The following is a 25,433-nucleotide window of genomic DNA, read 5'->3' on the forward strand; positions in this document are numbered from 1 at the left end:
TCTCCCAAACCATAAGTGACTCTTAATCTCACAAAACAAACTGAGGGTTGCTGGGGGGAGGGGGTTTGGGAGAAGGGGGTGGGGTTATGGACATTGGGGAGGGTATGTGCTTTGGTGAGTGCTGTGAAGTGTGTAAACCTGGTGATTCACAGACCTGTACCCCTGGGGATAAAATTATATGTTTATAAAAAATTAAAAATTAAAAAAAAATCTCACTGGATGGGCTTAATAATAGAATGCAGGTGGAAGAGAACATAACCAGTTAATTATTAGCAGATTAATTTTATTTATAAAATCTGAAAAACTGATTTAAAAAAAAATACTTTTAAAAAAAAAAGCAGTAGGCCTCCCTGGGGGCTCACTCAGCTAAGCATCCAACTCTTGATTTCAGCTCAGGTCATGATCTCAGGGTGTGAGATCGAGTCCCACATTAGATGTGGAGTCTGCTTAAGGTTCTCTATTTTTCCTCCCCCTCACCTCCACCTGCTCTAAAGGAAAAAAAAAAAAAAAAGCAGAGTCTCATCACATGTAGAATAATCACAAAATACTTTACACAGGGATACCTCATTTTATTGAGCTTTGCAGATACTGCATTTTTAACAAACTGAAGGTTTGTCAACTGTACATGAACCAGGTCTATTGTGTCATTTTTCGAACAACATTTGCTCACTTATGTCTCTGTCACATTTTGGTAATTCTTGCAAGATTTCAAACTTTGTCATATTATTTATTAAATTTGTGTTGCTGCAAACTCATGATAAAACTTTAATAGATGAGGACTTGCTTCTCATGGATGAGCAAACAAAGCAATATCTTGAGAGGGAATCTACTTTTGGTAAAAATGCTGTGAAGATTGTTGAAATGACAACAAAACATTTAGAATATTACACAAACTTAGTTGATAAAGTAACAGCAGGGTTTGAGAAAATGGACTCCAATTTTCAAAGAAGTTCTACTTGGGTAAAATGCAATCAAACAAAATCACATGCTACGGAGAAATCATTCATGAAAGGAAGAGTCAATCAGTGAGGGAAACTTCACTGTTGGATTATTTTAGAAATTGCTACAGCCACCTCAACCTTCAGCAAGTACCACCCTGATAAGTCAGTTGCCATCAACATCAAGGTAAGACGCTCCGTGAGCAAAAATTTAAAAAAAAAAAAATTGTATTTCACTGAAAGTTCAGATGATGGTTAACATTTTTTTTTGCAATAAGGTAATTTTTAATTAAGGTGTGTGTTTTTTTAGACATAATGCTACTTCACACTTAATAGACCACAATATAGTTTAAACATAACTTTTATATGCATTGGGAAATTTAAAAAATTCATTTGACTCACTTTATTATGATATTCACTTTACTGTTGTAGTCTGGAACTGAACCTGCAATATCTTTAAGGTATGCCTGTATTTTTATCCTCAGAGTCCCAAGAAGAAAAGGAAAGGAAGAATGGAATGGAACAAGTATTTGAAGAAATAATGGCTGGAAAATACCCAAATTTTCCAAAAGAAATAAATCTATGTATTTAAGGAGCTGAGCAAACTCAAAATAGAAGAAACTCAAAGAAATTCACACCACAGGGACGCCTGGGTGGCTCAGTTGGTTAAGTGGCTGCCTTCGGCTTGGGTCATGATCCCAGTGTCCTGGGATTGAGTCCCATATCCGGCTCCTTGCTCGGCAGGGAACCCACTTCTCCCTCTGTCTCTGCCTGCTTCTCTGCCTACTGGTGATCTCTCTCTCTCTCTGACAAATAAATAAATAAAATCTTTTAAAAAAAAAAAAAAGGAAAGAAAAGAAATTCACACCACAGATAAATTACAGTTAAGCTTCTAAATCCTAAAAGACAAAGAAAATATCTTTAAAACAACCCAAGAGGAATAGCCCATCACTTACAAAGAACATCAACTGTAATAACAGATTTTTTCATATAAAACTATGAGGACCAGAAGAAAGTCCTATTCTGGAGGACTTACAAAAAAAAATTGTCAACCAAAGTTTTAACTGCAGAGAAATACGCATTGGGAATGTAAGAGAAATAAAGATTTCTCAGAAAAAGGAAACGCAATAGTTCCTTTATAACAAACCTTTCTTTAAAGAAAGGCTTGAGAAAGTTCTCTAAACATAAAGGAAACTATAACATCAGATTAAGAATACCAAAAAAAGTAAAGAAGAACATCAGAATGGGCAAAACTAGGGGAATATATAGTAGTCTAACTAAATAAAGGCAGAAGTGGCTATATTGACACTAAATGAAGTAGGTATCACAGAAAAGAAAACTATCAAAGAGGAATTTAAATAATGATAAAAGCATCCATCTGCCAGGAAGACATAACAACCCTAAATATGTACATGCTAAACAATGGAGCCTCCAAATACATGAGGTAAAAACTATTAGAGATGTAGTGAAAAGAAAGGGGACCTGCACCTCAGTGTTCAGGGCAGCAATGTCCACAATAGCCAAACTGTGGAAGGACCTGATATGTCCTTCAACAAATGAATGGAGGATGTAGTTCATATATACAATGGAATAATATTCAGCCATCAGAAAGGATGAATGCCTACCGTTTACACCTACACGAATGAAACCAAAGGATATTATGCTAAGTAAAATAAGCCAAACAGATAAACACAATTACCATGTAGTTTCACTCTTATGTGGAACATAGGGTATAGTGCAGAGGACAATAGGGGAAGTCAGGGAAAACTGGGAAGAAAACAGAAATGAGACTCTTGACTCTGGGAAACAAATGGAGGGCTGCAGAAAGGAAGATGCGTAAAGGGATGGGGAAGCTGGGTGATGGGAATTAAAGAGGGCTGATGATGAGCAGTGGGTGTTATATAAAGAACTAATGATCTACTATACCTTGGCTAATTTAATTTAAATTTAAAAATCAAAATTAAAAATATAAATAAAAATTGTTAGAGCTAAAAAGAGAAATAGACAAATCCACAAGTATAATTGCAGACTTCATTATCCTATATCCAGTAATTGCCAAAAATCTAGAAATAAAAACTGTAAGAGTACAAATTATCTCAACAATACAATGAAACAAGAGAATCTGACGCAGAAAGAACACTCCACCCAACAATTAGCAGAATTCACATCCTTTCCAAGCATCCGTCCAACATTCACTAAGATAAACTGTTTACTAAAGCATAAATCTCAACAACTTTTTTACGAACTGGAATCATACAATGATTCCATAACAAAATCCAACTTGAAATCCAACTAGAAATCAATAACAAAATCCAACTAGAAATCAATAACAAAATGACAACAGAAAATCTCCAGCATATGAAAATTAACACATTTCTAAATAATCCATAAATCAAAGAGGAAGTTTTAAAGGAAATAAAGATGCATATAACTGAATGAAAGAAATTTCTAAGAACATAAAATATGTACGAAAGCAGGAAAAGTGTTGCTATAAAGTGGACTTAAAACATTCAACCTACATGAGAACTTTTACAGAGAAAGGACTCAAATCAATAATCTCAGTTTCTACTTCAGGAAATAAAAAAAGAGCAAAACAAACCCAAAGAATAAGGAAAAAAATGATAAAAATCAGAGAAGAAATTGACACTGAAAACAGAAAAACAATAAAAGATAAATGAAACAAAAAGGTAGTTATTTCTTTCAATTGTTAAACTTCTAACACAACTGGGCAAAAAAAAAGATACACATTACCAATATCAGGAATGAAAATGGATATTACTACAGATCCTTCACCAGTTAAAAAATCGTAACACCAGGAAAAAAAACTTTATTCTCATAAACTCAACGACACAGAAGAAATGGGCCAATTCTTCAAAAACCATTTAACCAAAACTTGACAAAGACAAAATTAATAATCTGAATGGCCCTGCAATGAATTAAAAAATTGGATTTGGGTAAAATACTCCAAAAAAAAAAAATAAATAAATCTCCAGGACCAGATGAAGCCATTGGAGCAATCTACCAAACATTTAAAGAAAACTAAACACCAATTTTTATACAATCTCTTCCAGAAAGCAGAAAAGGAAGGAACATATGCCCACTTATTTTATGAGGCCAGTTTTATACTCAAACCAGAGAAAGAAAGGGAAAAAGGGACAAGAGGGAGGAAAGGATGTCCCCCCCCACACTCCTACCCCCAGAAAGAGGGTAGATTTATTTTCAAATCAGGATAATGAAGATAATGTCTCCTTCTATGGGTAAAAGTTGGGCAGGCTTGCCAGCACCCCTCTTAAAATGGGGGTTTCCTAATCACAGCCCTCCTTAGCAATGACACAAACCCCCTCATCGTCAATATCTTCCACCTGGGCCGGCTTGCACATCGTGTCTCCCACCATGGGACCTGGGAGTCGAGGAGAACCAATTCAAACATAACCTTCATGCTGTCCACTGTGCCCTGGGTAATAAAGTCCTGTCCCTGACCAAGGAGTCTGAGTCTTCTGCCTGCATCTATTAAAACCAGCAGGTTCGCTCATTAGCTTATAAGCAGGATGAAACTTTTCAGTTCTAAAAACTATTTATTGCTAAGTAGTTATTGCAAAGTAATATAAAGAGGCCACAGTTTACCCATAATTATTAGGTTTATCTTCCCATACATATATGTATATACAATAGTTTCAAGCCAGAAGTACAATTATTAACACCAACAACAAGAACAAAATATACCTGTAAGTTTCTTAACATGGTTTTCTGGTCCCTAAAATATATCCCAATAGAAATATACTGCCAAGTACTGTGATTTTAAAAACATGTTTATATCTCTTCTCTGGGGAGTTATACCACAAAGTTGATACCAGGTTACTTTTTCCATTTTTACACACTACTTTATTTTTACTGTTTTTATTTCTTTTTACTTTTAATCATGCACATTTATGTGATTTTTACATCTAAGTCATAAACCATTTACATTCAGAGAAGTAGAGCTTTCTTCCCTGCCCCTACTCCCTATTTTCCTTTCCCTATAAATTATTTTTTGTTAACTTTTCATTCATCTTTCCATTCTCTTTTTGAAAATATTAGTAAATGCATGTATCTTTCCTGTTTTCACCCCCTTTCTTATACAAAAGTTAGTATACCATAAATACTATTCTGCACCTTGATTGTTTTCAGGATAACAACATACCTTGGAGACCACTCATGGTTGTGTATCAAGATCCTCCTGGTCTCTTTCCACAGCTGCCTAGTCCTCCATTATGGGGACTGTGGTTTGGCAGAATTCTAAAGATGTGCCTCTCCCAAGATTCCCACCCCTCTGACATCAAACACTAATCTAGGCACTGCAGGGAAGAATTTGAAGAAGCCATTAAAGTCTCAGTTCAGGGGCTCCTGGGTGGTTCAGTGGGTTAAAGCCTCTGCCTTTGGCTCAGGTCACGATCCCAGGGTCCTGGGATCCAGCCCCACATCGGGCTTTCTGCTCAGCAGGGAGCCTGCTCCCCCAACCCCCCGCCTGCTTCTCTGCCTACTGGTGACCTGTCTGTCAAATAAATAAATAAAATCTTTTTAAAAAATTAATTAATTTTTAAAAATCAAGTCCCAGTTCAATTAAGCTAAAAATATGTAGATTATCTGCAGGACCCTAACCCAATCAGGTGAAACCTGTAAAAAGCAGTCTTCTGTGGCTGGAAGCAGAAGAGGGAGGTCAAGGACATTTGAGGAGGGTGGAGGGGATTTAAGGACTAAGTAGCCCCCTGCTGGCCACCAGGATGAAAGCAAAGGGCTCCACTGTACACTGAGGATGTAGAAGGTCAGTCTCCAGAAGCTTGAGAGCTATCCCCAGCCAAAGGCCAGCAAGGAAATGGGGACTTCAGTCCTACAGCTGCAGGAAATAAATTCCACCAACAATTACTCAGCTTAGAAGAAGACCTAACAATTAGTGAAGCCTCAGATGAAGACTGCAGTACAAGCCAACACCTTCCCTTCAAGTCTATGAGATGTGAGCAGAGGGTCCCGCTACACAGCACCCAGACTCGCAACCCCAGGGCTGTTAGATTAATAATGTGCATTGTCTGAAACCATGGAGTTTGTGGTAATTTGTTACAGTGGGAATACAAAACTCATACAAGGTTGCCTACAGTTCTAGAGCCAGTCTCCTGCTGATGCGTCTTTTGCCATAACAAGCAATGCCTAGTGGATGTGTCATTCACTTCTTTGCTAATAATAGATCTTCGGATGCTATCACCTAGAAGTTAAATGACTGGGCGAAAAGGATAAAAATATGTGATTTTTCTAGATATTGTCAAATTCCTCTTCATGGTAACTATATTTTACATCCCCACCAGCAAAGTATGAGAAGGCTGGTTTCAAAGAAGGCATACAAATAGCCAACAGACACATGAAAAAGTGCTCCACATCACTTGTCATCAGGGAAATACAAATCAAACCACAATGAGATACCACCTTGTTTCAGTTAGAATGGATCAAATTAACAAGACAGGGAACAATGAATATTGGTGAGGATGTGGAGAAATTGGAGCCCTCTTACAGTTGGTGGGAATGCAAGCTGGTGCAGCCACTCTGGAAAACAGCAGGGAGGTTCTCCAAGAAGTTAAAAATAGAGCCACCTACCGCCCAGCAACTGCACTTCTGGGTATTTACCCCAAAGATACAAATGTAATGAAAAGAAGGGGCACTTGCACCCCAATGTTCACAACAGCAATGTCCACCATAGCCAACCTGTGGAAGGAGCCGAGATGCCTTTCAACAGATGAATGAATAAAGAAGATGTGGTTCATATATACAATGGAGTATTACTCAGCCATCGGAAAGGGTAAATACCCATCATTTACATTGACATGGATGGAACTGGAGGGGATTATGCTAAGTGAAATAAATCAATCAGAGAAAGACAATTATCATGTGGCTCCACTCATATGTGGAACATAAGGAATAGTGCAGAGGACCACAGGGGAAGTGAGGGAAAACAGAGTAAGAAGAAATTAGAGAGGGAGACACACCATTACAAACTCTTGACTCTGTGAAACAAACTGAGGGTTATAGAAGAGAGGGGGGTGGGAGGGTTGGGTTAACTGGGTGATGGATATTAAGGAGGGCTTGTGATCTGATGAACACTGGATATTATATACAACTAATAAATCTGTGAACACTACATCAAAAACTAATGATATACTATGTATTGGCTAACTGAATTTAAATTTTAAAAAAAGAAACCTAAGTTTACATCGAAAACAAAGGAGAAAGCTGGTTTCCCCATAGCCTCACAAAGAGAATACATTTTCGGACCCTGCCAGTGCACTGAGTGAGAACCACTGTCTGCTGATTTCCCTTAGAATGAGGAAGAGCAAAGTGCATTCCTCTTATGAGGAAGCTTTCACATTGACTTGGTAGGCTTAAAGGCTCTCCTCATTCATTTCTCCAAGAGATGTCTGTTTATAAGTTTCGTCTCTGTTTCTGCTGTGTCCCTTTTATCTGTTGGAGAGTTTTGGCTTCTGTAACCCACGTTAGAGGCTTCCCTTAAATACCTGGTAATTCTTGAGGTCCATTTATATTTTTAAATGATGCACTGGAGTGTTGTTGGGAGGTGCCTGTGCAAGAGCAGGGTCTAGGGCTGATGGACTCCACTCCAAGAATATTCAGCAAGGTGTCACTAGCTGCAGAAGGGGACATCCAAATGGCAGCCCCTATAGGACTGCCATTTGGTCAGCTTCCCAGAGATGAATCTCCAGATTCTGGCCAATAGTACATTAGCCAGGCTGCCAACAGCCTGCAAGTGCAGTAGAAAAGGGGGTGGAAGGCCTCACCATTCACAGTAAGCAGACTTGCGAACCATCCTCAGATTTCTCAGAAGGCAACTCCCTCATCTCCCTCATATCTATGGGTGAGAACACCTGAACTGGCAATATTTCCAGTTCACACTATCCAGAATGCATTTCAAGTCCCCTGCTGCACCAGAAGAGGCAGAGTCTCCTGGAGGTTTCCGCTGGAGGAAGAGCGGTGGGGATCAACCCTCCATGCAGATTCCCCAACAATGTTGCCTTGAGTCTCCCCTACCCCTCACTACCACCATCAAACATAGCAGGCACCCCTAATTCCCAACCTCTCCAGAGTTCTGTCACGCAGTCATCAGGTCTTCTCATGGCTTTCCCCACACAGACCAAAAGGGATCTCGCCAATCCCCATTCTGCTAAACAAGCAAGAATTCATCTGTCAGCTTTCCAGCTTCCAGAATCCAAAGATGAGGTGACAGTGCTCATCGGCTTTAGCCATCCTTCCTTTTACCTTTGTAGTTTTGTGACTTTCTCATTCCTTTACTTGCAGCTCTGGACAGTATCAGAAGAAAGTACATTTGAGCAGAAGATGACTGACTGCCAACATTTCTTCAGTTAGAAATCCTCCATCGGTTCCTTTCTTCCCACTGGCATTCAGGGTGTGTGAGGTCTCCTATTGTTTTCACATGAAATGCCCAGGTCTCTGTCATCCACTTGGTGTGGTTCAGTGTGTTCTATCATGGGGCCTTTCAAAGCCCTAATACCATCCCCAGCAGAAGCCATGCTCTTTTAGTTCCTCTGCTGGATTTCAAAAAACAGCCAGTCCACAGAGTTTTCATTACTTGTTTGTTAAAATTCTGTCAAGTCCATTCGTTCTGCCCTGGTGAGAGCTGCCTGTCCTTCATTTTCCTCCTCCTTCAAGTACCATGTCTCTGTCAATGGACTATGACACATTAACAAATGTGCTTACTCACGACTTCATCTACTCAGCACCTGACCAGGACAGGCTGTGGCAAAGCAGCAGGTGGTGAGAGGGAGCTGTTTTCTTCAAGTATAAGGAAATGAGGTTGTCTGCCTGCAGCCTCACCAACTGGGGCAGATTGGCCTCCACTGAGTCTTGCTCCTGATCTCCTGGGCACAGGCATGCTAGTCCCAACAACAACACATAGAAGGTATCTGCATTTTGGACCCTCCCAAAGCCCAAGAATTGCTATTCGCCAAGGTGTAGAGGATAGTGAGTCAACTCTGCCACCAGCACAGGAAGAACGGAACCTGTCCTCACCTCTCCAGCAAGGCTAAGCCTCACCTTCCAAGCTCCTCTACACACACCTGGCTCACAGTGGTGCTCCAGAGAGTCGGCAGGGTGGAAGTCGGGGCCAGGGTATGCACAGACCACCATCTTCCCACCACTGCTAAAGTCTCTAATATTCATTCAGACACACAGAAATCATAGCAATTTCCTGAGGATACCAAAGAGATCATGCCCAGGCTCTGATGGTCTGAATGCTTTAGGTCTTTCCAGTTAAAGGGTTTTTGTGGTTGGGGTTGGGAGGGGGGTCTGAGACAGGATGATCAGAGTGGCTCTCAGAAGAAGAAACCCCTACACTGACCAGAAACCTGAATGACCTGAGGAATCCAGCCATGAAGACATCTGGGGGAAGAGCATAATGGGCATAAGGAACAGAACCTGGGAAAGGTCCTGAAGTGAGTCTGGTAGGCTTACTATGTTTGAAAAGCAGTAAGAAAAACTATATGGCTGGAATGGAGCAAAAGCCAAGAAGAGTCATAGGAGACACGGGCTGAGAGGTGGGCAGGGACTAGGTGAAGCAGGGAAGAAGAGACCAAGGCTATCTTTTCAGCATGATAGGATGTTGTTAGAAGAGTCTGAGCAGGGAAGAAACAAAAGCCAATTCACACTGTGTAAGAGATTCTCTATTTGCTACATGGAGACCAGACTATGAGTCTAAGAAATGATGTAAGAACATCTGTTAAGAAACTATACTATTTTTCCTGGTGAAAATGATGGTAGACACAGAGTAGAGTGGTGAGGGGCCTTTACAAATAGATAACAACTTCTGCTTCTGGCTCTAAGGGACAAAGGACGGGATGCATGCTTCCATTTGAAACAATTATAAAACATGCAGTCACCAGGACAGTATGGTACTGGCATAAAAACAGACACATAGATCAATGGAATAGAATAGAGAGCCCAGAAATAGACCCTCAACTCTATGGTCAACTAATCTTTGAAAAAGCAGGAAATAATATCCAATGGAAAAAAGACAGTGTCTTCAATAAATGGAATTGGGAAAATTGGACAACCACATGCAGAAGAATGAAACTGGACCATTTCCTTAGACAACACACAAAAATAAATTCAGAATGGAGTAACGACCTAAATATGACACAGATATCCATCAAAATCCTAGAGAACACAAGCAGTAACCGCTCTGACCTCACCCACAGCAACTTCTTGCTAGATGTGTCTCGAAAGGCAAGAGAAACAAAAGTAAAAATGAACTACTGGAACTTTATCAGGATAAAAAGCTTTTGCACAGCAAATGAAACAGTCAACAAAACCAAAAGACAACTGACAGAATGGGAGAAGATTATTTGCAAATGACATATCAGATAAAGGGCTAGTATCCAGAATCTATAAAGAACTAACCAAACTCAACACCCAAAGAACAAATAATCCAATCCAGAAATGGGCAGAAGACATGAACATTTCTCCAAAGAAAACATTCAAATGTCTAATAGACACATGAAAAAAGGTTCCATATCAGTCAGCATCGGGGAAATACAAATAAAACCACATTGAGATACCACCTCACACCAGTCAGAATGACTAAAATTAACAAACCAGGAAACAACAGGTGTAGACAAGGATGCAGAGAGAGGGGAACTCTCCTACAGTGTTGGTGGGAATGCAAGCTGGTGCAGCCACTCTGGAAAACAGTATGGAGGTTCCTCACAAAGTTAAAAGTAGAGCTAGCCTATGACCCAGAAACTGTACTAATAGGTATTATCCAAAGAATAAAAACATAGTGATTTGAAGGGGCACCTGCACCCCAATGTTTATAGCAGCAATGTCCACAATAGTGAAAATATGGAAAGAACCCAGAGGTCCACTGACACATGAATGGACAAAGAAGATGTGGTAAATATATACAATGGAATATTACCCAGTCATCAAAAAAGAATGAAATCTTGCCATTTGCAACAACGTGGATGGAGCCAGAGGGTATTATGCCAAGAGAAATCAGAGAAAGACAAATACCATATGATCTCACTCATACATGGAATTTAAGAAACAAAACAGATGAACATAGGAAAAGGGAAGGGAAAAATAAGATTAAAACAGACATGGAGGCAAAACATGAGACTCGTAACTAGGAAATAAACTGAGGGTTGCTATAGGGGAGGCGGGTGAGGGCATGGGGTAACTGGGTGATGGGCATTAAGGAGAGCATGTGACGGAATGAACACTGGGTGTTACATGCAACTGATGAATCACTGAATTCTACCCCTGAAACTAATAATAAAGTCTATATTCACTAAATTGAATTTAAATGAGAAGTTTTTAAAAACACAAGTAAAAGTTAGACAAAATATGTGAAACATCAGTTTTTAAGACATGGGTTGTAAAACAAAGCTGGATAATGATCTCTGAGACATGGAAAGAAAGGAGGCTCTGTAGGAGCTTCAATATACCCTGCACTTAGTTCTGATTAACCTGCAACATAAGGGCATGCTAAAAGGCAAATATCAAGGAAAAATCTAATAGAATCCTATACATGCCTTCCAACCAATGAATATGCTCAATTAAAATCACATACTCATAAACTAATATTGGCATGTGACACTATTTATCTGTAAGAAAAGACATTTTCAAAGACAAGATGCACAAAATTAAGCTAGCAATCAGCACTTACACATTTACAACTGATTTGATGAGGAAGACACTAATTTTGATCCCTAATTACGCAAAATGTTCTCTCTCCCTCAGAAAAAGAATTCTGTTCTTCTCATTTCTAAACCTGCATTATTAAAAAAAAAAGTACTCATTTATTAGTATATTTTTACTATGTCAACTCAAAAATCTGTAGATATTTGTTTTCTCTCTTGTTATAAAAGTACATTCATCAATAAAAAAAATTGTGGAAATTTGTTTTTTCTCATTACATAAATATAAATAGCCACGATTTTGCCTCTTAACCCATAAATCCTAAAATATTTACTCTCTATTTACAGGAAAAAGGCTTTTCAACCTCTAATCTAGATCAATCTAGCAATTCTAGGGTCTCCTCAGTGTTCTACAATGAGTAACAAGCTAGATCAAGAAATAGATATTCAACCATATATTTAAGGTTCCTCTGGGTTATAATTTCACATGCATCAGACAGTCTAGATGCTAATCAGGAAGGATCACAACACAAAGGGAATCTGGGGTGTGTCAGAACAGCTTCTCCTTTCAGAGGAAGAGGGTGGAACCCAGGGAGAGTGAGATCTGCCCAGCCCAGGTCCAGTCCAGAAATATCTCCCTGCTCTGCCTCTTCCTCTACTCTTGAGTAGACTGTTCCGCTGGGCTTCCAGCTGCTCATTCCAGAATCTTACAAAGGTGAATGACCAAACCACCAGTCAAAAATGCCTCCCAAAGATGCAAACCAGAACCAACTTTAACACCCTGCCGTGAACTGTCCTCACATCTAGGAACTGTGGCTCTTTCCCACCACCCTGCTTCAGCTCTAGAAGACTTCTCTCGGTCATCTATATTTCCTAGACAAGGCTGTATGTGAAAAATTAAACCCTTGGAAAAGTCTAGGGGGAAAACATTTCAATATTAAGTACACAGAGGCCACAAAATACTATAATAAAACAGGTTCCATATTGATGTTATTGATGAAACCTTATCAGAGAAAATCATACCTTGCTTGGCAGCCGAGCAGCAGCATCTCGCGGTTATGAATCAAAATATATAAAAGAATGAGGAAGGCTTTTGCCCTAATGGAAGTTGAGGGGCTGTCGAGTAAACGAATAATTGTAGAGACAAAATCCTGTGGAAGACATTAAAACATTTTTTGAGAAAACATAAAATGAACAGAGCAGTCAACTATCAGGGTCAGTAGTGTACAATAACTAAACATACAGCAAAAAAAAAAAAAAAAAAAATCAGCTACTATTTTTGCATTCTTAATTTGTCCTGGACTCTATACTAAAATTTTAGTATGTAGTATCTCGTTCAAACCTGAAAACTAGACATAACAAGTTGACGCTATTATCCCTACTTTTTTGAAAAATTTAATCATCAATTTGAGAGATAGGGCACACATGATTGTGGGGGAGGAGGAGTGGTAGAGGGAGAGAGAGAAGCAGACTCCCTGTTGAGCAGGGTGTCTGATGTGGGGCTCACTGCGGGCTCCTTCCCAGGACCACAGGGTGATGACCTTAGCTGAAGGCAGACTCAACCTTCTGAGCCACCCAGTAGTCTCAGTGTTATCCCTATTTTATAGAGGAAAATGAATCTTGAAAAGTTAAGCAATCCAAAAAGTTGAACTGAAATCAAGGCCAGTGGGACAACAAAACCTGCCTCTTAACCACTCAACCACCCAAGAGAAGTGTGGCAATAAACAACCTGAAAAACTGGAAGTCACGACTGTATGTACATGTGAACATCTGCACAAACTTGCATCTACAGAAAACGTATCTCTAGTCTACACATTTAAGGTCCTACAGATATACAAATACCCAAAAGAAAAACCTATATTCCTATAACAGAGAGGAATGAGTACTCACTAATATTAACATTATTTTCCCTTCTAACAGATAGCCCATCGTTTCAGGTGTCTATTGATATGAAAAAGGAAATGCAGACACATACACATATGCACACAGAGTTAACGAATATAAGCAGGGAGGAAGATAGAACTTTATTGTTAGCAAGATGGCTACACAGAGAACGAGGGGAAGTTCCCAACAGTCCTGAAGAGAAGCAAACACTGAACAGTGACACTGTTATATCCAAGGCAAATGGAAGCAGTTCAATATTTTGGCCATGCCATGGTCCTTTTACACTGGGTGATATGTTTCCAAGCAGGAAGAATTTACATAGACAGGCATATGCTTTTATTTAAGGATGGAGATATACTTATGTATCTATACCTATGCATGAGTCTCACCTAGATCCTGAATGAAATAATCAAGCTAATTCATCTCCTAGGGTCAAAAAATGAATCAACACTAAAAATCTTTGAGTAATAAATGTTTCTACCTTTCCAGCATGTAGACGGTAGAAAGCTCATTTCTCTACAGTAAATTTCAGTTCTAATTTAAACCCTGGGCCCAAGGACTACAATTACAAATATGTTTTCCACACTACCACCACCTGCCACACATACAAACACATACCCAAAACCACTCAAAGCTCTACTAGCCTTAGACTGAAAAACTGTTCTGATTATAGGAGACTAAAAAGTCATGATAACTGACAGCAATTCAAGATCTGGCAACTTTGTTTCACATAATAGAATGTTACTGGGACAATTACAAAATCTGAATAAGGCCTGTAGATGAGGTAATAATGTTAAATAAATGTTAACTTCTTTTTAAATCCATGGTTTGTTTTTAGGGAATATTCAGTGAACTAATTACAAGTAAAGGAAAGTCAAAAACAAAACAAAACAAAAATAAAAACAAAAAATAAAAAACAAAGGAGCATCAAGAAACAAAACAAAAACAAATAAAGGAGCATCAGGTCTGCAACCTCTTCTCATATTGGCCACACACATGCATACATATACAGTAAAAGAAAAATTATAAATCAAACATGGTAAAATGCTAGCATTTGCTAAATGTGGATAAAGGGTATATTGCAAAACTCTAACCTGTACATCCAACACTAAACTCAGAATCTACCCTAAACATGACACTCGCCCTCTGAGGATAATTCAAGACCAAACTTAAACACCTGAGCATCTTCCTTTCTCCTCCTTTCTCTCATGTCCAATTGATCCACAGTTACTGTGAGAGTGATACCCCCACGAACACTGCCTTATACTTCAGTGCACCATTATATGTTTCCTGATTACTGTAACTTCACTTTCTTCCAACTATTTTACAAGTCATAGCCACAGTGATCTTCTCCAACAGCAAGTATGATTATGTTATTCACCTATAAAATATTCTCCATAGTTGCTGCAACCCTTGAGATGAACCCTTATCACAGCATACAATGATCTGGCATTTTATTACCTTTCCAAAATCACTTACCATACCACCACTCTTCTATATAACCCTCAACACTCACCCTGGGGAAATTAACCAAGAAAACAGAGAATAGTGAAAGAGATAAAGGGAATCCCAAGATGATTGCAGGTGATAGCTATAACCAGGCACAAAGGGCAGCCTAACCATATTGGAGTTGGTCAGAAGACTCCAGGAAAGATCTATTTAAGGAGAAAAAAATTGGACAGAATACCGGATGCACTGGAATGCAATCTAAAAGCAGAAAGTGGGGCGCCTGGGTGGCTCAGTGGGTTAAGCCGCTGCCTTTGGCTCAGGTCATGATCTCGGGGTCCTGGGATCGAGTCCCGCATTGGGCTCTCTGCTCGGCAGGGAGCCTGCTTCCTCCTCTCTCTCGCTGCCTGCCTCTCTGCCTGCTTGTGATCTCTGTCTGTCAAATAAATAAATAAAATCTTTTTAAAAATAAATAAATAAATAAAAGCAGAAAGTAATGTAATAGAAGCCTGTTGAATGTTGAACTAACCAAAATTTATAGACTGAGTGCATATTTGTGATAGTGTCATACCTGAAAGTGCATTCCAAACAAATCTAAGATTTAAAATATAAACAAAAGAGAATGAAAATATCTAGAAGAGGCCATAAGAGATAAATATATCAGATATATATATATATATATGTGTGTATTTATGCACACACATACTTACACAAGCATTTATTGGCATGAGAAAGATCCAAGATAGTTAATGGTACAAGAAAAAAAAAAATAGAGACAACATACCTTAGGAATAGAAATGCAAAAATCCTCAACAAATATATGCAGGTTGAATGCAACAATACATAAAATGTATAAATAAAAAGATTACAATCAAGTAGAGGTTATCTCAGAAATCCAAGACTGATTCAATATTTGAGTATCAATCAGTGTAATTCAGCAGATTAAATAAGAACCACATGATCACTATGGTGAGTGTTATGAAGTGTATAAACCTGGTGATTCACAGACCTGTACCCCTGGGGATAATAATACATTATATGTTAATTTTTTTAAAAAGAGCCACATGGTCAAATCAATAGATAATGAAAAAGCATTTGACAAAATTCAACATCCATTCATAAAAACCCACCAAACAAGGAATAGAAGGGAACTTCCTTAATCTGCGAAAGAGTATTAGAGAAAAATTATAGCTAACATCATAGTTAGAGGGTTAACACTTGATGCTTCCCCACTGAAACTGGGAATTAAACAAGTATGTCCATGCCCATCACTCATAATTCCATATTTTACTTAAAATCATTGCCAGGGTGATAAGGAAAGAAAAATAAATAAAAGTCATTCACACTATAATGGAAGCAATATTCTCAGAGGTTACGATAATCTATTTAGAAAATCCCAAGGAATCTACAAAAAGTTTCTACACCCTATAAATGAGTTTAGCAAGATCTGGTGCATTTCTATACACCAGTAATTAACGATTAGAAAGCAAATTTTTTAAAATATCATTTTTTTAATAACTCTAACAATAACAACAACAGAAATACGGGCATAAACATACAAAATTTGTGGAGAATTGGTAAGCTGAAAATTATACAATTATGAAAGAAAAAATTTTATAGACATAAATAAAGAAACATTTCATGTTCATCTATTAAAAAACTCAAGATAGGGGTGCCTGGGTGGCTCGGTGGATTAAAGTCTCCGCCTTCGGCTCAGGTCGTGATTCCAGGGTCCTGGGATCCAGCCCTGCATCAGGCTCTCTGCTCAGCAGGAAGCCTTCCTCTCTCTCTGCCTGCCTCTCTGCCTACCTGTGATCTCTGTGTGCCAAATAAATAAATAAATAAATTTTTTTAAAAAACTTAGTTAATATGCCAATTTTCCCCCAAACTAACTTACAGATTTAATGCAATTCTAATAAAAATAAAAATCCCAGCAGGATTTTTTGTAGATATAAACAAGCTAATCATAAACTTTAGATAGAAATGCAAAGGAACCCATAAGCAAAACAATTTGGGGAGAAAAGACAATAGAATCACACAATTATTTTTTTTTTAAGATTTTATTTATTTGACAGAGATCACAAGTAGGCAGAGAGGCGGCGGGGGGTGGGGGGAGCGGGGGGTGGAGGCGGGAAGCAGACTCCCCACTGAGCACAGAGCCAGATGCAGAGTTTGATCCGAGACTCTGAGATCATTACCTGAGCGGAAGGCAGAGGCTTAACCCACTGAGCCACCCAGGCATCCGAATCACACAATTTTAAAACACAAGAAAAACCCCAATGTGGTATTGATAAAATGACAGATACAAAGACCAAGGAAACAGAGTTCAGAAATGGAGTCAATTAGTTTAGGACAAAGTTGCAAGGGGAACTTAGGATAAAGGACAGTCTTTTCAATAAGTAGTGCTTATTATGGATATCCACATGCAAAACAAAACAAAACAGATATATTTCATTCCATACTGTGTACCATATGCAAAAATTATAATAATACAAAATGAATCATATAACTGAATAAAAAATGTAAAACTATAAAGTCCTTACAAGAAAACAAAACAGAAAATCTTCATGACCTTAGGTGAGAAAGTTTTTATATAGAACACCTAAAGCACAATTCATAAAAGAAATAACTGATGAACTGAACCTCATGAATATTAAAATTATCCTCTATGGAAGACAAATAAGATAAGACAAGCCAGATCATAGCATAAAATATTTGTTCCCAAAATATACAAAGAACTCTCAAAAGTCAGTATTAAGAAAAAACATTTTTAATGAGCAAAATATTTAAACAGACATTTCACCAAAGAACATAGGCAAATATTCACATAAACATAAGAGGATGCCCAATATCACCACCATTAAAACAACATAAACTGAGATCATAATAAGACACTATGCAATTATTAGAATGGCCAACTGAAAAGTGACTAGTATATAGAACAACTAGAATTCTATGAATATTGCTGGTAGAACTGCAAAATGGCCTCATTAATCTCTAGAAAATAGGTTGACAGTTTCATAAAAAAAAATTATTAAACACATACCTACCATATATTAGATGCAGCCACTGCAACTTGTATTTAGTGAAATAAAAATATATGTCCACAGAAAAACCTACACAGAAAAATTGACAGCAACATTTTTCATAACAGTCAGAAAATGGAAACAACCCTTATGTCCTTGAATGGGTACACGGGTATATAAACTGTGGCATATCTACGTAATAAAACAGGACTTGGCAATAAAAGGAAATGAACTATTGATATTCGCAACAACATGGATGAATCTCAACTACATTAAGTTAAAAAAAAAACTCTCAAAGATTACGTACAAATAGTTTCATTTATGTAACATTTTAGAAAAGGTAAAACTTTGGGGCAGATAAGGCATCAGAAATTGCCAGGGAATGGGGTGGGAGGGAGGTGGTCTGCCTACAAAGGGAGCAGCACAATATTATTCTTTGGGATGTCACTACTGTTCTGTGTCTTTCTTGTGGGTCTATGCATGTGTTAATCCTCACAGAACTGTACTCTAAAAAGTAAATTGCACTGTATATATATGTTAGAAGTGATAAAAAGTGATAAGAGTGGGAGAGAGAGAGAGATAGAGAGAGAGAGATCAGGAAAACAAGAAAAGAGAGCAGGAACTGTGTTTGTGTTCCTAATACACAAAGAGTTACATAATGACTCTTCCTCACACACAAGGCAGAACTGAAGCCAAAAAGAAGTAATTAAGACAAGGAACACTTTTCAATGCTAAAGCCCACCATTCAAAACAAACATCCACCAGTAATAAATACAGTAATGAATGCTAGGCCTTAAATAGTACAGTGACCACTTTTATAAAGTGGAAACTATAGAAGATGCAAGAAGCAACAGACCTTATCACACCACTCTCAACCCAAGACTGTCAAGAGAACAAAAATAAGTGAGAATATAAAATACTAAATGACATAAACAACAGATAAGATGTTATAGATATATACCCAACTTTACACTTAGATAACAGAAAATGTACCTTTTTTCTTCAATTTAAAATGTTCCTTTAAACTGGCCATATAAAAGGTCACAAAGAAAACCTTAATGTAATCCATAACATAAAAAAATACTTTTTTTAGATTTCATCTCTCTCTTCACCCACCTCCCCTCTGACAGCCACCATTTTGTTTTCTCTATTTAAGTCTTTATCTTTTTTGTTGCTCCTTTGTTTTGTTCTCAAATTCCACATATTAACAAAATCAGATGGTATTTATCTTTCTCTGACTTATTTCACTTATCATTATACCCTCTGAAGTCCACCCATGTTGTTGCAGATGGAAAGATCTCACTCCTTTTTATGGCTGAGTAATATTTCTGTGAGTGTGTGGCATCATTTTTATCCATTCATCTATCAGTGGATGCTTGGGTTGCTTTCATATCTTGGCTGTAGTAAATAATGCTGCAATAAACAAAGATGCATTATCTTTCTGAATTAGTGTTTTCATTTCCTTTGGGTAAATATCCAGTTGTGAAATTATGAGGTCATATGGTAATTCTATTTTTAATTTTTTGAAGAATCTCTATACTGTGTTCCACGGCGGCTGCTCCAGTTTGCATTCCCACAAACAGTGCACAAGGATTCCTTTTTCTTCACATCCCCATCAACATTTGTTATCTCTTGTCTTTTGATTCTAGTCATTCTGGTAGAAGTATGTCAATATCTCACTGTGGTTTTGATTTGCATTTCCCTGATGGTTAGTGATGTTGAGTCATCTTTTCATGGGTCTGTTAGCCATCTTTATGTCTTCTTTGAAAAAATGTGTTTTTAGGTCCTCTGCCCATTTTTAGTTAGATTTGGGTTTCTTGGGCATTGAGATACATAAGTTCTTTATGTATTTTAGATATTAACCCCTTATTGACTATATCATTTGCAAATATCTTATTTCAGTAGACTGCCTTTCTATTTTGGTGAAAGCTTTTTATTTTGATGTAGTCCCAGTAATTTATTTTTCCTTTGTTTCCCCTTCCTGAGGAGACATATCTTTAAAAAAAAAAAAAAAAAAAAAGTTTCTACACCTGCTGTCACAGAAATTAACCAAGTTTTCTTTTAGGAATCTTATGGTTTTAAAGTCTCACAGTTAGGTCCTTAATCCATTTTCAGTTTATTTTTGTGTATAATGTAAGAAAGTGCTCCAGTTTTCCCAGCACCATTTGTTGAAGAGACAGTCTTTTCCCCATTGTATGGTCTTGCCTCCATTGTCGTAGAATAATTGACCATAAAAGCACAGGTTTATTTCTGGACTCCCAATTCTGTCCCATTGATCTGTATATCTATTTTTGTGTCAGAATGGCACTGTTTTGATTACTACAGCTTTGTAGTATATCTTGAAATCTGGTATTGTGATAACTCCTGCTTTGCTCTTCTTTTTCAAGGCTTTGGGCTTTTTTTGGGGTCTCCTGTGATTCCATACAAATTTTAAGGTTATTTATTCTAGTTCTGTGAAAAATGTTGGTATTTTGATAGCACTGCAATAAATCTGTGGATTTCTTTGGGTGTAGTATGGACATTTTTTTTTAAGATTTTATTTATTTATTTGACAGAGAGAGATCACAAGTAGATGGAGAGGCAGGCAGAGAGAGGGGGGAGGGGAAAGCAGGCTCCCCGCTGAGCAGAGAGCCCGATGCGGGACTACATCCCAGGACCCTGAGATCCTGACCCGAGCCGAAGGCAGAGGCTTAACCCACTGAGCCACCCAGGCGCCCCAGTATGGGCATTTTTTAAAAAAATTCTTCTAATCCATGAGCATGGAATGTCTTTCCATTTCTCTGTGTTTTATAGTTTGGAATACTAGTCTTTTACCTCCTTATTTTATTCCTAGGGATTTTATTATCTTAGGTACACCTGAAAATGGATTTTTCTTAGTTTCACTGCTACTTCATTATTAGTGCATAGGAATGCAATGGATTTCTGTGCATTGGTTTTGTAGCCACTGACCTTACCAAATCCATTTATCAGTTCTAGCAGAAGAATCTTTAGGGTTTTCTATATTCAGTATCATGCCATCTGCAAATAGTGAACGTTTTACTTCTTCCTTACCAATCTGGTTGCTTTTTATTTTTCTTGTCTGACTGCTGTGACTTAGATATTCAGTACTAGGTTGAATGTAAGTGGCAAGAGTGATATCCCTCTCTTGTCCCTGAACTTATAGGAAAATCTCTTGGCTTCTCACCATTGAGTATGAGGTTAGCTGTGGGTTTTTTATATATGATCTTTATATATATATATATATATATATATATATGAGCTATGTTCACTCTAAACCTACTTTATTGAGGGTATTTAATCATGAATGAATGTTGTACTCTGTCAAATGCTTTTTTGTGCCTATTGAGATTATCATATGGTTTTACCACTTCTCTTGTTGATGTGATGTATCGTATTGATTGATTTGTGAGTAATGAACCATCTTTGCATTCCAGGAATAAATCCCACTTGATTGTAATGAATGATTTTTTTAATGTATTGCTAGACTCAGTTTGCTAGTATTTTGTTGATATTTTTACATCTGTGTTCATCAGATACATCAGCCTCTAATTCTCTTTTTTTGTAATGTCTTTATCTGATTTTGTTATAAGGGCAACATTGAAACTCATAGTGAATTTGAAAGTTTCCTTTCTCTTCCATTTTTTGAAATAGTTTGAGACGAAAGAATTTTTATTAGCTTGATGCAATAAGCACCAATAATCCAAAAGATCCTAATAACTGGAAATTTTAATTTTTATTTATTTTCTTCCCAGTGTTCCAAAATTCATTGTTTATGCACCACACCCAGTGCTCCATGCAATAAGTGCCCTCCTTAATACCAACCATCAGGTTTATCCAACCCCCCACTCACCTCCCCTCCAAAACCCTCAGTTTGTTTCTCAGAGTCCACAGTCTCTCCTGGTTTGTACCCCCCTCCGATATCCCCCAACTCACTTCTCCTCTCCATCTCCCCATGTCCTCCATGTTATTCCTTAAGTTCCATAAGTGAAACCATAGGATAACTGACTCTTTGCTTGACTTAATTCACTCAGCATAATCTCCTTCAGTCTCATCCACATTGATAAAAAACTTGGGTATTCATCCTTTCTGATGGAGGCATAATACTCCATTGCATATATGGACCATATCTTCTTTATCCATTCTTCTGCTAAAGAACATCTTGGCTCTTTCCACAGTTTGGTGACTATGGCCATTGCTACAATAAACATTGGGGTACAGTTGGCCCTTCTTTTCACTACATCTGTATCTTTGGGGTAAATACCCAGTAGTGCAATTGCAGGGTCATAGGGAAGCTCTATTTTTAATTTCATAAGGAATCTCCACGCTGTTTTCCAAAGTGGCTGCACCAACTTGCATTTCCACCAACAGTAAGTAAGAGGGTTCCCCTTTCTCCACATCCTCTCCAACACTTGTTGTTTACTGTCTTCTTGATTTTGGCCATTCTGACACCTGGAAATTTTTTAAACACTATTTTTAAAAGCCCTAAACAAACAAGAATTGAAAAACTTAAAAACAGGAAGAACATTATGTATCAGAATCTATGCGATATTTTTAGAAGAGCAGTCAGAAGAAAATACAACCTGTAAATACATTTGTAAATGAAAATGAAAGAACAAAAAATATGAGAACTAAATTACCAACACAAAAAACTGAGGGGGGAAAAAACATAAAAAATTAAGAAAATAAAGATGTAAGCAGAAGGTAAAATACAGAAAACGGGGGGGGGGGGGTAAATGATAAATAAGTCAAATGCTGGTTTTTTGAAAAATAATAAAGTAGATAAAGCAATAAATTAATCAGGATAAAAGTGAGACAGGAAAGATTTTTTAAAAAAAGAATAAGAAGAAGAAATTTAAAATTTTTCAATGTCTGGCTTCAGTATAATGGTGAGAAAGCTGTGTTCCATGCAGAAGCAGTCTATGTTCTACTGCTGTATAGTGTTCTACTATGCGAACACAGAAAAATATATGAATCCATTCGACTCCTGAACATTTGTGTTGTTTGGAGTTTGGGACTATTACAAGTAATATATGCTTTAGAGCAGAACTATTAAGTCAAGAAGTAAGTATCTCTTTAGCTTTAATCGAGGCTGTCAAATGATTTTCCAAAGTGGCTGTACTAATTTATTCTTCACTAATATATGAAAGTTGCATTTCCATATCCTTCCCAACACTTGTTATTATCCATCTTTTCATTTTATCTAAATTTCTAACTCTGAGTTTAGAGCAAATATAATGAACTCCAATGACAGTCAATTTAGAAAGAGAAACTTTCTAAACAGTTTAGTATTACTTTAAAGCCATCCAAAGTTTTAAGAACAAGATAACATATCCCTTATTCCAACTTAGAGGGAACTAAACAAAATTCACAGCAATGAACAAAGGAAATCTGTATTTAAACAGATACAGCTCAGGGCGCCTGGATGGCTCAATGGCTTAAAGCCTCTGCCTTTGGCTCAGGTCATGATCTCAGGGTCCTAATCAAGCTCCACATCGGGATCTCTGCTCAGCAGGGAGCCTGCTTCCCCCTCTCTCTCTGCCTGCCTCTGCCTACTTGTGATCTCTGTCTGTCAAGTAAATAAATAAAATCTTTAAAAAAACAAATAAATAAATAAACAGATACAGCTCCCTGACAAAGAATACAGCTTAAGACATTAGTATAAATAAGAAATGAAGAAAATGGGGGCGCCTGGGTGGCCCAGTGGGTTGGGCTGCTGCCTTCAGCTCAGGTCATGATCTCAAGAGTCCTGGGATCAAGTCCCGCATCGGGCTCTGTGCTCAGCAGGGAGCCTACTTCCTCCTCTCTCTCTCTCCTGCCTGCCTCTCTGCCTACTCTGATCTCTGTCGATAAATAAAATCTTCAAAAAAAAAAAAAGAGGAGGAGTCAAGATGGTGGAGAAGTAGCAGGCTGAGACTACTTCAGCTAGCAGGAGATCACCTAGATAGCTTATCTAAAGATTGCAAACACCAGCAAACCCATCGGCAGATCGAAGAGAAGAAGAACAGCAATTCTGGAAACAGAAAAACAACCACTTTCTGAAAGGTAGGACCGGCGGAGAAGTGAATCCAAAGTGACAGAAAGATAGACCCTGCGGGGAGGGGCCGGCTCACAGCAAGCGGCAGAGAAACAGAACACAAAATCAGGACTTTTACAAGTCTGTTCCACTGAGGGACATCGCTCCAGAGGCTAAACCGGGGCGAAGCCCACGCAGGGTCAGCGTGGCCTCAGGTCCCGCAGGGTCACAGTAGGATCGGGGGTGTCTGAGTGTCACAGACCTTGAGGGTATTGGAACGGGAAAGCTGGCTACAGAGAGAGCCGACAGAAAGCTCACAGCTTGGTGTTACCTTGAACCGGTCACAGGCTCGGTGAGCTCGGAGCGCGGTCAGAGGTCAGGCAGACGGAAAGAACTGGGCGCTGTTCTCTGAGGGCGCACTGAGGAGTGGGGCCCCAGGCTCTCGGCCCAGCAGGAGACCAGGAGGCCAACATTTGTATTCCCCTCCTCCGGAACTCTATGGAAAGCGCTCAGGGAACAAAAGCTCCTGAAAGCAAACCCAAGCGGATTACTTACCCCGGCCCCTGGTAAGGGCGGTGCAATTCCGCCTGGGGCAAAGACACTTGAGAATCACTACACCAGGCCCCTCCCCCAGAAGATCAACAAGAATCCCAGGGGAGACCAAGGTCACCTACCAAGGAGTGTGGTTTCAATACCAAGGAGAGCAGCAGAATTACAGAGGAGGAGAAAGCAAAGCACGGAACTCATGGCTTGTTCCCTGTGATTTTTATTTTAGTCTTGAAGTTAATTTAATTTTTTTCTTTTTCATTTTTTGTTTTTTTATCTCCCCTTCTGGTAAAAATTTTTTTTAACTTTTACCTTTTTCCTTTTTAACGTTTTTTAACTAGTTTATCTAATATATATATTTTTTCCTTCTTATATTTTTCTTTATTTGTTTTCTTTTTTTAATGCTTTTCTTTTCTTTTTTTTTCTTTTTTTTTTTTCATTCTTCCTTTTTGAACCTCTTTTTATCCCCTTTCTCCCCACTCACGATTTGGGATCTCTTCTAATTTGGATAAAGCATATTTTCCTGGGGTTGTTGCCACCCTTTTAGTATTTTACTTGCTCCTTCATATACTCTTATCTGGACAAAAAGACAAGGCAGAAAAATTCACCACAAAAAAAGATCGAGAGGCAGTACTGAAGGCTAGGGACCTAATCAATACAGACATTGGTAATATGTCAGATCTAGAGTTCAGAATGACGATTCTCAAGGTTCTAGCCGGGCTCAAAAAAGGCATGGAAGATATTAGAGAAACCCTCTAGGGAGATATAAAAGCCCTTTCTGGAGAAATAAAAGAACTAAAATCTAACCAAGTTGAAATCAAAAAAGCTATTAATGAGGTGCAATCAAAAATGGAGGCTCTCACTACTAGGATAAATGAGGCAGAAGAAAGAA

At 38.2% G+C, this 25,433-nt stretch overlaps 1 protein-coding gene across 5 annotated transcripts in view; it reads right to left on the bottom strand.

Moving 5' to 3' along the window:
• ULK4 (unc-51 like kinase 4) overlaps positions 1–25,433 on the bottom strand; it is a 653,153-nt gene that overhangs the window by 474,035 nt on the left and 153,685 nt on the right. For all 5 annotated transcript variants that reach the window (XM_059390725.1, XM_059390726.1, XM_059390724.1 and 2 more), the window contains one exon: positions 12,650–12,777. In XM_059390725.1, the coding sequence (XP_059246708.1) occupies positions 12,650–12,777 (128 nt within the window). The remainder of the gene's footprint in view (positions 1–12,649; positions 12,778–25,433) is intronic.

This window comes from Mustela nigripes, chromosome 2 (assembly GCF_022355385.1).
Source record: "Mustela nigripes isolate SB6536 chromosome 2, MUSNIG.SB6536, whole genome shotgun sequence".
NCBI classification, from domain to species: domain Eukaryota; kingdom Metazoa; phylum Chordata; class Mammalia; order Carnivora; family Mustelidae; genus Mustela; species Mustela nigripes.